The sequence below is a fragment of the Pseudocercospora fijiensis genome (genome assembly GCF_000340215.1).
Source record: "Pseudocercospora fijiensis CIRAD86 unplaced genomic scaffold MYCFIscaffold_7, whole genome shotgun sequence".
Classification (NCBI taxonomy): domain Eukaryota; kingdom Fungi; phylum Ascomycota; class Dothideomycetes; order Mycosphaerellales; family Mycosphaerellaceae; genus Pseudocercospora; species Pseudocercospora fijiensis.
In genome coordinates, this window is record NW_006921538.1 from 1,874,452 (window position 1) to 1,887,704 (window position 13,253).

Below are 13,253 nucleotides of genomic sequence, written 5' to 3' on the forward strand. Positions count from 1 at the left end.
TAAGGTCGGCCTCTACTAATAAGATTGCGCTATTTACGCTATAATAGCAAGTTAACAATAACGGCTATACATTACCGCACTCTTAAGGCAATAGCCGCCGACTACTAGGCGAGTGCCTAAGGCTATAGCAGCACTAGAGGCTATAGCAGCACTGGAGGCTATGCTAGCACTAGAGGCTATGCTAGCACTAGAGGCTATGCTAGTACTAGAGGCTATGCTAGTACTAGAGGCTATGCTAGCACTAGAGGCTATACTAGCACTAGAGGCTATACTAGCACTAGAGGCTATGCTAGCACTAGAGGCTATACTAGCACTAGAGGCTATACTAGCACTAGAGGCTATACTAGCACTAGAGGCTATACTAGCACTAGAGGCTATACTAGCTATATACTTAAGATAATTTACGAGGAAGAGGATCGGTAGCGCAAATACGACCTAAACGTCTATAATTCTAGAGTATTCTTCCTTCTATAGCGAGCTATTAATCTCTAAGTAGTCCCTTCCTTTCTCCTATATCCGATTAACGATTAACGCCTACCTAGAGAGCTACCTATTATACGCCGACTAGCCTCTAATAGCCTACGCTTACGCCGGAGTACCCTGCCCCTAGTCTCTTCTATAGTACGAGATATAGTGCTTAGCAACTGCTTAGATCGCTAATAGTTAGCCTTAATCTAGGGATTAATACGAGGTATACTACGTCGACCTCCTAGAGTGCTAGAAGGACTACGCTTATCGCGATAGCTAGCATCCTATATAACCGTGTTAGCGTTACCTCTAGCGCTACCTCTAGCGCTACTAGAAGAACCTATAGTAGATTGTCTATCTCTACGGCTACTACGAGCACCTTAACCTTAACCTTAACCTTAACTAGCTATAGGACGTACGTCTACCGCCTAGCTATTATAACTAAGGAGACGATCGGCCTATATACGACCGCACTAAGTAAGACTATTCCTTAGGGCATTGAGTTGCGCTTGTCGCTAGACATTAGTAAGCGGTAGCGCTATCGGCAATACAGATCTGCTCGCGGTAGCGGTGCCTTATAACAAAGCATCTCGGGTAGCTTAGGCTTCTGCTTCTGCTATTGCGGCGGCGGTCTCTATAGCTTTCTTTCGGTCCTCTATACGCTTCTTCTTTATATCGATATCCTCGCGCTACTACTTAAAGACCTCCGGACTAATACGCTTAAGTTTATTTAGTAACTTATATAATCTAAAAGGCCGCTATCCGTTATCGATAGAATCGTACTACTCCTTAAACTCGGATGCCTTCTTCTCGATAAGGTCTTTATTAACGTTAATACCCTATGCGGTATTCTAATTGTCTGCTAAGTTAGTCGCGGTAAAGACATTAGTAATGCTGTATAGTATACGATTATTAATAATACGAGACGAAGGGAAGTCGAATATAGTTCTATCTTCCTAGCCTAGATACCGGTCGTTAACGACTTTAGTAGAGGTCTACGCCTGCAGCATCTTAAACGCAATGCCTAGTCGGGTATTAGACTTTAGTGCTTTAAACTTCGGAGGTATCGCGGCTTCTAGAGATAGATCGATATATACGAGGTTAAGTTCCGGGTTGCAGATATTATAGTAGGCCTCTTTATTAGGCGGGTCTTAGGTATATAGTGCCTTGCCCTTACCTAGATACCGGAGGACGACTTTACGAGGACATATACTATACTGCTCTCGGTAGTAATCGTTCTAGACCTCGAACTAGATACGAGGGATCTTCTCTCGTATAGCGATTTCCGATTTAGTCTAGTATATAGGATCCTCTTCCTTATCGTTACTATTAAACAGATTACCGACTTCTTGCGTACCGGCTATATTAGTATCCTCGCCCGGTAGCTTAGATTAGCGGAGTCTAGATAGGCGAAATAGCGTATACGAGTTACGACGAGCATAGCGAGTAACGTTAATCGCGGTATAGTTAGTTCCTAGGCGGATATTCTTTATACTATCGTCGATGTAGTACGGGAGGAAGATAAAGGCTAGACTACTAACGATCGCACGGCCGATACGACTAAGACGCTATATTACATCCTCGATATCGCGTATAATAGGGAACTTAACCTACGCGACAATCTCGATATCTAGAACATTTAAGCCGACGCTAAATGCTATAGTAGCGATTATAATACGATGCTTCGAAGATTCTTCTAGATAGTCGGCTGTCTTATAGTACTAGTTATATCGACGCTTCTAGTTACGCTTAGCGACACTGCTAGTATAAAACGTAATAGTAGTATAAACGTTAATACCCTTGTTATCCTAGGTATATCGCTTCTTCGGATCTTAGCAATTAGCGGTAGTAGTAGTAAGCTAGTAGCGGATAACATTAGCTAGGTCCTAGATATACTTCCGACTATCGATAAACAATAGCGCCTTTTTAATCTTCTCGGGTATTGCCTCCTTAGTATTAGAATCGAAAGCACCCTTAATAGTAAAGTATAGATAGTCGTATAAGCTAAGCTAGTTCTTCGGAATAGTACGTAGTATATACGTAGTATCTAGACGGTCGACACTGCTACGGAGGATCTTTATCTAATATAGCCTATTGCCTACTTCTCGGAAGCCGCTATACTTAAGCACAAACTCTTCGGTCTCTTCGGACATAGTAGCAGAGCAGCTAAGCTATACTATGTCGGTTCGGAGGAGCTTGCGCAGTGTATAGATTTAGGTATACTCCTTACGGAAGTCGCGCTACTTGTTTACTAAGTGCACCTTATCGATTACGACTAGACCGATACGTACGCGGACCTTTAGATCTCGTAGAAGCTTACGAAACTCTAGACTAGTACCTGTCTCTAGACTTAGGATAATATAATAATATTTGCCGTCGAGGATATGCTTAAATAGATTTAGATCGACGCTTCTCGTCTCGGAGGTAATATTAACAGCATTTAATAAGACTTCTAGCTCCTTTGCGATGCTAGTAATACTATCGGCTTGTTCCTCGCCGAGACGATTTAGCGGTATAAATTAGAGGGTTATTAGACCTAGGCGAAAGTTAGTACTAATAGCAATAGCAACTAAACTAGCATTAAATAGCATACCTATTAACAACGTAAAGGACAGGAATGTTAGCGTCTTGCCTTCGCCTATCTTCGAGATCTGTAACAGATTATTACCGCTAAACACAATAGCGTAGACTCTATTAATCTAGACAGGCCTCGGAGTGTATTCCTTCCCTAGATAAAGTAGCCTAAGAATCTTACGCAGACCTTCCGAGCAGATATCGCGGTATACTTCTACTACTTCTAAACAGGCTGCCGCATCGTATACTAGTCGGCGGATCTCTTCGAGGCTAAGCGGATTATTAGTATTATTAATCTAGCGGCATCTATCCTAGAAAAATGCTTTGTATTCGGACTTGTTCGCTAGCTACTAGATCTCTAGCAGATAGCTAAAATCTAGGCGCTCGCGACTTACTATAGCGCGACCTAGTAACTCGGTCGGATATTGCTATTATTAGCTATTAGTACGAACGCGTCGAGTAGTACGCTTCTAGTTCTTGTCTCGCTTCTTTTACGTATTTACGGCATTCTGCTGCTTCCTACTAAGCTTCTTAAGCGGCATACTAGGCTAGATCGAGTCGAGTATAGCGGCGCGGCGAGATTAGAGATTAGAGATAGCGAAGAGGCGGCGGCAGCGGCAAGGTTATAGAAGTGCAATACACTAGAAGCAGTAGTAGTAGCAGTAGCAGCAATAACTAAACGGCTATACGAATAGTGTCGAGTGTCGAAAGCGCGAGTCCTTAACGTTAGCGCGCACTTTAGAAGTTAATGTTTAGTAACGAAGTTTGCTACGCCGGCGGTAGTAAGGTCGACTTTCAAATACTATAGATTAACCTAGAAACGGCTAGCGGACCGACTCCCGGCTTTTACGAGACAAACGCGCGTATACTAAGTGAATTGGTATATAGGAAGGGTAAAAAGCAAACGGAGAGGGCTATAAAGGCTATTAGCCCTAGGTAGTAAAACGGAGGTAACGCATTAACAATATAGACATTCTAAATACGGGAGATTATAGCGGTAGTGTTTCTTAGGCTCCGCGTGCCCTTTATAGCTTGTTAGATGCTTCGTTTGTATATATGTAGTATAAGGTAGGGTAGAACAAACAGAGCGTACGCAAGGTTGTCTTAGTATACTAAGAATTAAGCACGTATTTCGCATTTTAGTATATACTTTATATAGACAATTTAATAGATCGTATTATTACGTAGGACCCTTTTTCTAGGTTAGTCGATATCTAGCGTAGAACTAGTGCACTATATGCGATTGTTCAATTCTAATACGGCAGGTTATATAAGGGCCGAACGGGTTAGTCTTAGGCGCTTCGCTATAGGCTTAGCATAGACCGCTAAACTAGATATATCCTAGTATACTTAGCGGAGAGATAATGCAAGAACATACAGAGGGTAGAAGGTAGAAGGTATATAGGTATAGAAGGTAGAAGGTACTATATTTAGGTAGTAGAAGGTCCCTACAAGCCTACAAAGCGGGGCGCCTGAATGGAGGTAGGCAAATGCTACCTTACAATGCTGCTTAGATTTTATATCCCCTAAAACTCTTAATTATCTTCTAGGTTCTTTTCACCTTGATCTTCCTTAGCCGTTTCGCACTTAGATTGTTTACATAGCTGATTTTATCGGCGTTTAAACAATACTTGACAAGGTATGTAAATTCGGACGCAGGTTTCATCTTTACTATTAACTGACTTAGTAAACGCGCAGCTTCGGAATCTTCTATTAGGTGATCCTTCCCGTTTTGCTACTAATTCTCGAAATTTCAACGATCGCGGCGCACTATATCTCAAAGCTTAATGCCGAGATTTACCTATAAACGTAGCTGTACAGTGTATGTATGTTACATTTGCGCATATCCTTGCATTGCGAGAAGGCAATAGAAGAATTCTACCTCTGTAGATTTGGAGCCTTATTTGCTAGGAGGATTGGAACTAGGCGACAGCCGTAATAGTACTGTAAGTGAGACATATGTAGCAAGCGAAGACGCCTTGACTGATTATAAATTAGAGCTCTGTTCTATAGCAGGCTGCTGCTTGCTTTATATCTGATTAATCGCAAGCAGAAGTTAATGCAATCGGGTCTAGAGCCTTCTGAAATAGGACCACTACTCCCTCAATTTAAAGCCTAGATCACCGTGCCGTAAGAGAGGGAGTAGTAAGCGCAAAGTTGATCGAAGTCTAAGCTAGGTACCAAAATTCGAACCAAGCGAGCAAGCGAGAGATTACATCTTGTTATAGCACGCGGCTCGACTCCTAGAAACGGAGGAAACTAAGCTACTCGAGGAGATATCTATTAGAGCTATAGGAGTAATTCTTCGCGAAGCACCGGGTAGCTTCGATGAGGTTGCTAGGCCGTCTAGAACCCGCGTTACAGACTTCAGCTTTCAATTAACCCTAACGTTAACCGTTGCTAAGACGAGGAGCACAGTATTACGCAATCTCGCTAGAGCGCTAGGACTTTCTTCCCTTCTACAGTCTATATCAAACATCTAGACTCTTTGTCGGGCGTAGCAATTAAGGTAAGTCTAAGTGTTCCTTAAATTAGAGTAATACGCTAACTTCCCTTATAGGGAGAGGATAGCAACTCCTTATTCTACTCCGCTTTCTACGACTTCGATGCCCGCGCGGTAATTAGCGGCTAGTCGAGTGTTCGCAATTCTAGAGTTATTAGAGGAGATACTTTTAGGTTTGACGAGGGAATTCTATCTAGGACTAAGGGCCGTATAGAACAGATAGGATAGCTATTACCGCGGCATGGCGCTCTTCCTACTTTAGAGGATTAGTAAGACTTTTCAAGCTACGATTTAGGGCTCTACTAAGCTTAAGAGCTAGATGTATCTTAGACCGCGAGACGAGAGCTCCTTCTTAACCTAGTCTAGCGACTACACACCTCTGCTTTATTTCTGCCGCCGCCTAGAGTAAGGGGAAGGGCGGCGCGCTTGGTTTTAGTCCTTGCTAGCTATATTGATCCCGGACGACTCTCTCGACGTTCCTTTTAGAGACGACGTTCCCGGAATTCCGCTAGACTTGTGTTATAACCAAGCTTAGGGTAGCAGTCTTATATAGGACTTAGAATTAGCTTTTAGCAGCGAGGGATAGGAGAGAGCAGAGGCGTTATAGAGGGACATTAAGATTTCGAACTCGACGGAAGCAAAACCCGTCCGACTCTCGATCGGCGCCCGGATCAACCCGTCTAGAAAACTAGTAAGCGCTATGTAGCTCCTTGATAGTAACACTACTTTCTCTCGGGTATTTAAGCTTGTCTATAGCTTCGTTAAGGTAGTTGATTAGAAGAGTATAGAATAGCAAGATCTAGAGACGGCTTTCGAAAAGGACATTATAGCTTCGATAAATACCAAGCTAGGCACTACTACTTTGTAAGGTTATTTAATAGCACCCTCGCTGTCGAACGAGGTACGTATTATATATATCTAATAGTACTAGTAGCCGGAACTACTGCAACCTCTTCTATAGTACTATCGCTATATAGACTATTACTATAGATAGCAATGTCCTTAATCGAGTTATTATAGCTCTACCCGATCTACGTCCTTTCTTTTAACGTATACTAGAAGAACGACAACTCCGCTATAGTATTTGTTGCCGCCGCGGGGTCCGGAAGTCCGCTTATCCTACGCTTGCTTTATAGCAAAGTCTATAGTAATCTTATACTATAGGGTTAGAAACAATAAATTAATATACTAAGTCTCGCTATTATAATTAGGTCGCCTCGATAGGCTATTAGTAGGGTTACTTACGCCTAGCCGATATTATAAGGGAATACCCTTCTATACCGCCGAGACCCTTACTAGGCACCTATAAGGTACCCTAGAGGTACCTCGCCGGTAACCCCGAGTTACCTAACTCTTAGTACTATAGAATAAGGCGCCTATTCCTACCTCGAGAATCGCTCGTTCCTTAGGCGATATCGTTAAATGCTAAGACTACTGTTTACTTGTGTTAATACTCCCTATATACTACTTCCTTATAGAATATCGCCTCTAAATCCTCCTTAGGAGTATAGCTGTACTAAGCACGACCTCTAAGTAGTAGTACCTACGTCGTCGGCACCTACTAGGCCCCTTCGAAGTGCCCCTAAGCTACCCGAAAGCACCTCTAACTAGCGTACCTACTTCTAATATAGTACTACCTACTTATTAGTACTATACCTCCTAAAGGAAGCGGTAGGGCCGCCGGCGGAACCGGTATATCGTTATCTAAAGGGAAAGGTCCTAATATTAACCCTCTAGTAGAAGAACAAGTATTCCCTACCGGACCTAGAGACTAACTTTAGGACAATAACGAAGAAGATAACGATACTACTCCGGACGATACTATAAGTACCTTAAAGGGACCTCGCAGCTCCCGTATAAGTAGCCGTGCGGAATCCGGTCCTAAGGAAGAGGATTAGGACCTAAACCCTTAGGCTAATATCTAGTAGACGGCAAAGAATAACATTAATCGAGTTTCTCGACTTATTAATACCCTCGATGCCTCGCTACTAGAGGAATTAGAAGGCTAAGCCTTCGACACTTACGTTTAGAAGCGTAAAACCCTTATAGATCTCCTTACCTCCTTTAAGAGTAAGATTACTATTAAAAGGAAGAGAGTAGAGACCGTCGACGAGATCGCAAATCCCGCCGGCGCCTCGCAGGTACCTCTAGGGCCTCTAAGAGACCCCTTAATTAAGCTCTTTAAGAAAGATCCTCCCGAGCTTCTTACTATAAACAACTAAGCTTTTCTTAAGTAGGCCTAAGTATACGAGGCCCGCTTCTTCTATATAAATTGCACCGATCGAGACGGTACTAGACGCACTCTATAGGCGACTAGTAGGGTTAAACTAGTAGAGATTACTACTACCGTTAAACGGCGTATCTAATCGTATATAGATAACTATACTAAGTTTAGATAGTCCGAGTATAAAGAACTTATTAAAGACACTATTAGGCCTCCGGCTATATAGCGAGCCGAGAATGCTATATCCTACTAGGGTGCTATATGCTACGCTAATTAACTAGTAATAAAGTTCTACGCCTATATAAAGAAGGTCGAAAGCTAAATCGAGTATAGTTTTCCTAAAGATAGATCGTATAAAACTATACGTATCGACTTCTATTACACTAAGCTTCTAAAGGATATCTAAGCGGAGATTATCCGCATTAATAAGCTGATTTCGTTTTAGACCGTTAATAATCTCTTTAACGAAGTATACTGCATCGAAGACTCGGAGTCTATAAAGAAGAAAGATGCCGCTAAGAGTGCTCGTAATTCCGGCGGGTCTTCTAAGCAAGTATCTAGTTCTAGAACCGATACCCCTCCTAGTACCTTATAGGCACCTCTAAGGGGCCCTAGGGGTAGAGGTAGCGGTCGGGGTTAGTTTAGAAACCGTAGCCGAGGCTAAGCCTAGGGCGGATTAGTAAACCTAACCTCTAATTCCTCCGCCGGAGATAGCTAAGCCTCTACCGGTTCGGAAAATACGAAGCCCTAGTCGCTTCCCTTTCCTTACTACGACTAGGGCCTAATACTAGAGAAAGAGAACGACGTATTATCGTCGACGTTAAGGTGCCTTACAAGGGCCTTACGCGCACCCTTAAGGCACTAATCGATTGTAGTACCTAAATTAACCTTATCTCTTAGCATATAGCGAAAGTCCTAGACCTAGTGCCGCTAGATCTGGTCCCTCCGAAAGTTACTTTCCTCGATAACAATCGTATAACGATCTACAAGGCTTACTCCCTCTCCCCGATAGTAAGGGATAAGACAGGTACCGAGCGTACTATCCCTTAAACCTTTTAGGCTAGGACCTTTACCGGATACAATATAGTTTTAGGATAGGACTAGCTCGCCGATACTAATCCTCTTATCTCTTTCCGAAAGGGAACCTTTATCTAGAACCCGATTACCGGAGACCTAGAGGACTACTTTAAGGCGCCTAATAAGCCCCTCGAAGACGCCTACGAGGTCCTTACGAATAACCCTATCCGTCGCATTCTTATAGCAATCGTTAACAGATCGGCTACCTTCTAGCTTAAAGATAGCCGGTATATTATTAGACCCGAAACTACTAACGAAGAACTACTAGGTAACGATCCTAACGTCGCTAGTGCCTCGGAGGTACCTCTAGACTACCTCTATACCCTAGTAGTAGAAGCTCTTACAACCCTCTCTACCTAAGGAGGAGGTAACCGCGATCCTACTACTATCGATTATAGTTAGCAAGATCGTTAGTAGATCGGGGCACTTATTACTTACTCTAGGTTTAAAACCCTTTGCGACCCTTACCCTAAATTAACTTCGCTTCCTAGCTCTATCTACTAGTATACTATTATCGTTGCTACCGAAGTTTATTAAGAAGTACCCGAAGCATTTAAAGAATACGTTAATATCTTTAATACCGACCTTGCTAGCATTATTCCTTAGTATTCTTAGTACGACTATACTATCGAGCTAGAAGTAGGTAAAATTCCTCTATAACTTCCTATTTATAACCTCTCGTAGGACGAATTGAAGACACTCTGCGAATACATCGATTAGGCTCTAGCTAAAGGCTAGATCCGGCCTAGCAAGTCCCTATACGGTGCACCTATCCTCTTTGTCCTAAAGAAGGATAGTAGTGTTCGTCTATATATCGACTATCGTAGCCTTAATAAGATTACTATTAAGGATCGCTATCCGTTGCTACTTATTAGTAAGCTTCTCGATCGGCTTAGTAAGGCTAAGATCTTCTCTAAATTAGACCTTAAAGATACCTATTATCGTCTTCGTATTCGCAAAGGAGATAAATAGAAGACGGCTTTTAAGACTTGTTATAGACTATTCGAGTATCTCGTTATGCTATTTAGCCTAGCTAATGCCCCTACTACTTTCTAATTATACATTAATTAGGCCCTTATAGGACTAGTCGATCGCATCTACGTAGTCTACTTAGACGATATCTTAATCTATTCTAAGAACCCTAAAGAGTATAATAAGTATGTCCGGATAGTCCTTAAAAGGCTGCGTTAATAGAAGCTATATACTAAGCCTTCTAAGTGCGAATTCTATACTAAGTATATAGAATTCTTAGGGTTTGTTGTTACTCCGGAGGGTGTCGTTATAGATAAAAAGCGGGCAAAGGCTATCTAAGATTAGCCTACACCTCGCAGTTATAGAGACGTTTAAGTCTTCTTGGGTTTCGCTAACTTCTATCGACGTTTTATATAGGGATATTTACGTATCGCCCGCCTATTAAATAAATTGTTAGCTAGCGGGAAGTTAGAAGAGAAAGGGAAGGGGAAGAAGAAGGTTGTTAGAGGGCTATAGCAATAGATAGAAGATGCCGAAGAATCGTTTCGTGCTCTAAAGCAGGCCTTCTAAGAAGCTCCTATCTTACGACACTTCGACCCTACTTTGCCGATTATAGTTATTACTAATGCCTTAGATACGGCCTATACTAGCATCCTCCTCTAACTAGGTGCCTCGGAGGCACCTTATTAGTGCTACTAGCACCCTGTTGCCTACTACTCTAAGAGTTTTGTAGGCGCGCAGATCCGTTATAGTATACTAGACAAAGAATTAATAGCGATTTCCGAATGCTTTAAAGTCTAGCGATACTACCTTAAAGGAGTAGCGTATCCGATTAGAGTTATAACGGACTATTATAACCTAAAGTACTTTATAACGACTTAGGAGCTTAATAGCCGTTAAGCCCGCATTGCTAAACGCCTTGCCGCTTATAACTTTACGATCGAGTATAAGAAGGGAATATCTAATCTATCGGACGGTCTCTCCCGCCGTCCTAACTACTTCGATAGGTTTAAGGACAATACTAAACGTAGAGAGCTAAGGGACCTCTTGCCTAGCCTTAAGCGTTAGTTAGAAGTTACCTAGGACCCGCGGCCTACCGTAGAGGCACCTCGCGGGCCCCTCGCGACCGTATTAGTAGAATAGTCCTCTCCTACGGACTCGCCCGACGGTAGTTAAACAGATTATTTAACGATAGCAAGCCTCTACCTCTAAGAAGAGAACGAGGACTTAGATAACTACGCTTTCGACAATGTCGTCGGACTGTACCTTGCTAGGGTAGAACCGACGGCTAGTACTAAGAACCGCAACCTCTTAATACCTTGCTATCTTATTACTACGGTAGCAGATAGCGAAACGGCGTACGCTATCGAGCTACCGGCGTCCCTTATAGACCTTATTCGGGAAGCTTAGTAAAAGGACGCTTTTATAGAAGACATCCGAATCGGAGCTACGTAGGCGGCTAGAGGTAGTACGGATAAGGCACTAATAGAGCCCCTCCTAGGTACCTTAAAGGCACCTTAGCGCCCTCGGCTAGAAGGATACTAGGAATTCGATAATAATAACCTTCTTCGTTGCGATAGAAAAGTATATGTTCCTAGCTTTGCACCTCTTAAGTAAGAGATCCTTCGACGGAATTACGATAATCCTATCGCTAGGTACTATAGTACCGCACGAACTTAACACATTATCGCCGCTAAGTACTATTAGCCTAGGATTACTAAAGAAGTATCTAAATACGTCTCCTAATGCGATATCTATTAAAGAACGAAAACTAAACACTATAAGCCTTATAGTTAGCTACGCTCGCTAGAGGTCCCTAAGGTGCCTTAGAGGTACCTCTCTATAGACTTTATTACTAGGTTGCCGCCTTCTATTAGGTTTAAAGGTTATATATATAATTCTGTCTTAGTTATTATCGATCGATTTTCTAAAATAGTACGTTACTTCCCCGTTATAAAGGACATTAACGCGGTTGCACTAGTAGAGCTTTTCTTTAACAAGGTCGTCTATAATACCGGAGCTCCTATTAAGTTAGTTTCTAATCGGGGATCAATCTTTACTAGTGCTTACTAGAGTGCTTTCTGTTACTACCTCGCTATTAAGCGCCGTCTTAGTACTGCTTTTTATCCTTAGACCGACGGTTAGACTAAGCGTATAAACTAACAGCTTAAGAACTATCTTCGCATCTACTATAATTAGGACTAAGACGATTAGGCTCGGTTGCTATATACTGCTGCGTTTACTTATAATAGCAAGCCGCATAATAGGCTTAGTAGCAAATCCCTAATTAAGGTTGCTTTCGGTATTAAACCGAACCTTCCTAATAGTGTTAAGATCGCATCGAGTAGGGAGCACCTACCTCTAGGGTATCTCGATAGTACCTCGCTAGTGCCGCTAAGGACTAAGAAGCTCGCGGAAGAAGCGTATACGTTCCTATTCGGCAGACTAAAAGACTTCGAAGAAGCTCGCTCCTCGCTCTAGTATACTTAGGAGCTATAACAACGCTACTACGATAGATTAACGAAGGACAAGCACTTCGCTATCGGTAATTAAGTCCTATTATCGGTAAAGAACATTCGTACGAAGCGTCCTTACCGTAAGCTCGACAATAAATATCTTAGACCTTTTACTATTATAGAGCGCTTCGGAAGCTAGGCTTATAAGCTTAACCTGCCTCCGTCGATAAAGCGCTTATACCCGGTGTTCTATATATCGTTACTAGAAGGATACAACGCTCGTAAAGGCTACTAGCTACCCCCTGTCGACGATATTAAGGAGGATAGATTAGAGGAAGAATATAAGGTCGAGGAGATCGTCGCTTATAAAGGAAGAGGAAAGAATAAGAAGTTTAGGGTTAGATAGAAGGGGTATTCGCCTAAATAGGACGATTAGATAATAGAAGAGCAGTTAGCTTATTCTCTAAATCTACTCGCAAAGTATAAGGAGAAGATTAGAAACGCTACTAGTGCCTAAAGCACTATAGAGGTACCTCGGAGGCCCTCTAAGAGGGCTCGTAAGGCCCTACCGACGACTAAAGTATCTTCTTCTCGTCGGCCTAGTCTCCGACTAAGGGCAAATTAAGACAGTGCTAGTAGATAAACTTTATAGAAGTTATTAATATTACCGGGCGACTATTATTAATTTCCTAGCTATCTAAAGTATCCTCTTCTTATTTAGGATAATAGTATTAAAAGCATGCCCGTTTGTAGAACCTTCCTATCTCTACCTATACGCTAAGCGTACTTAAGGTACTCTCGAGTCGTATATATTCTCGCTCGAAAATTTATAAAAACAATACTCTATGCCCTACCCGCTTAACCTAAGCCCCTCGTAGGTACCTCCGATGCCTCTCGAAAATCCCTTAGCGGACTTTATAGCTAAGGAAGATTAGACGCTAAAACTTCGTACTAAGATGCTCCTTACTAATCGCCTTAA

General features: G+C 42.3%; 1 protein-coding gene across 1 annotated transcript; it reads right to left on the bottom strand.

The window, feature by feature from the left end:
* Positions 1-2,987: 2,987 nt before the first annotated feature.
* On the bottom strand, positions 2,988-4,897 carry MYCFIDRAFT_77948 (uncharacterized protein; the record flags this gene model as incomplete). Its single annotated transcript, XM_007930722.1, has 7 exons — positions 2,988-3,004; positions 3,224-3,312; positions 3,438-3,448; positions 3,587-3,683; positions 3,876-3,910; positions 4,421-4,466; positions 4,878-4,897. 7 exons carry the CDS (start codon positions 4,895-4,897, stop codon positions 2,988-2,990), a joined length of 315 nt encoding a protein of 104 aa, XP_007928913.1.
* Positions 4,898-13,253: the final 8,356 nt, after the last annotated feature.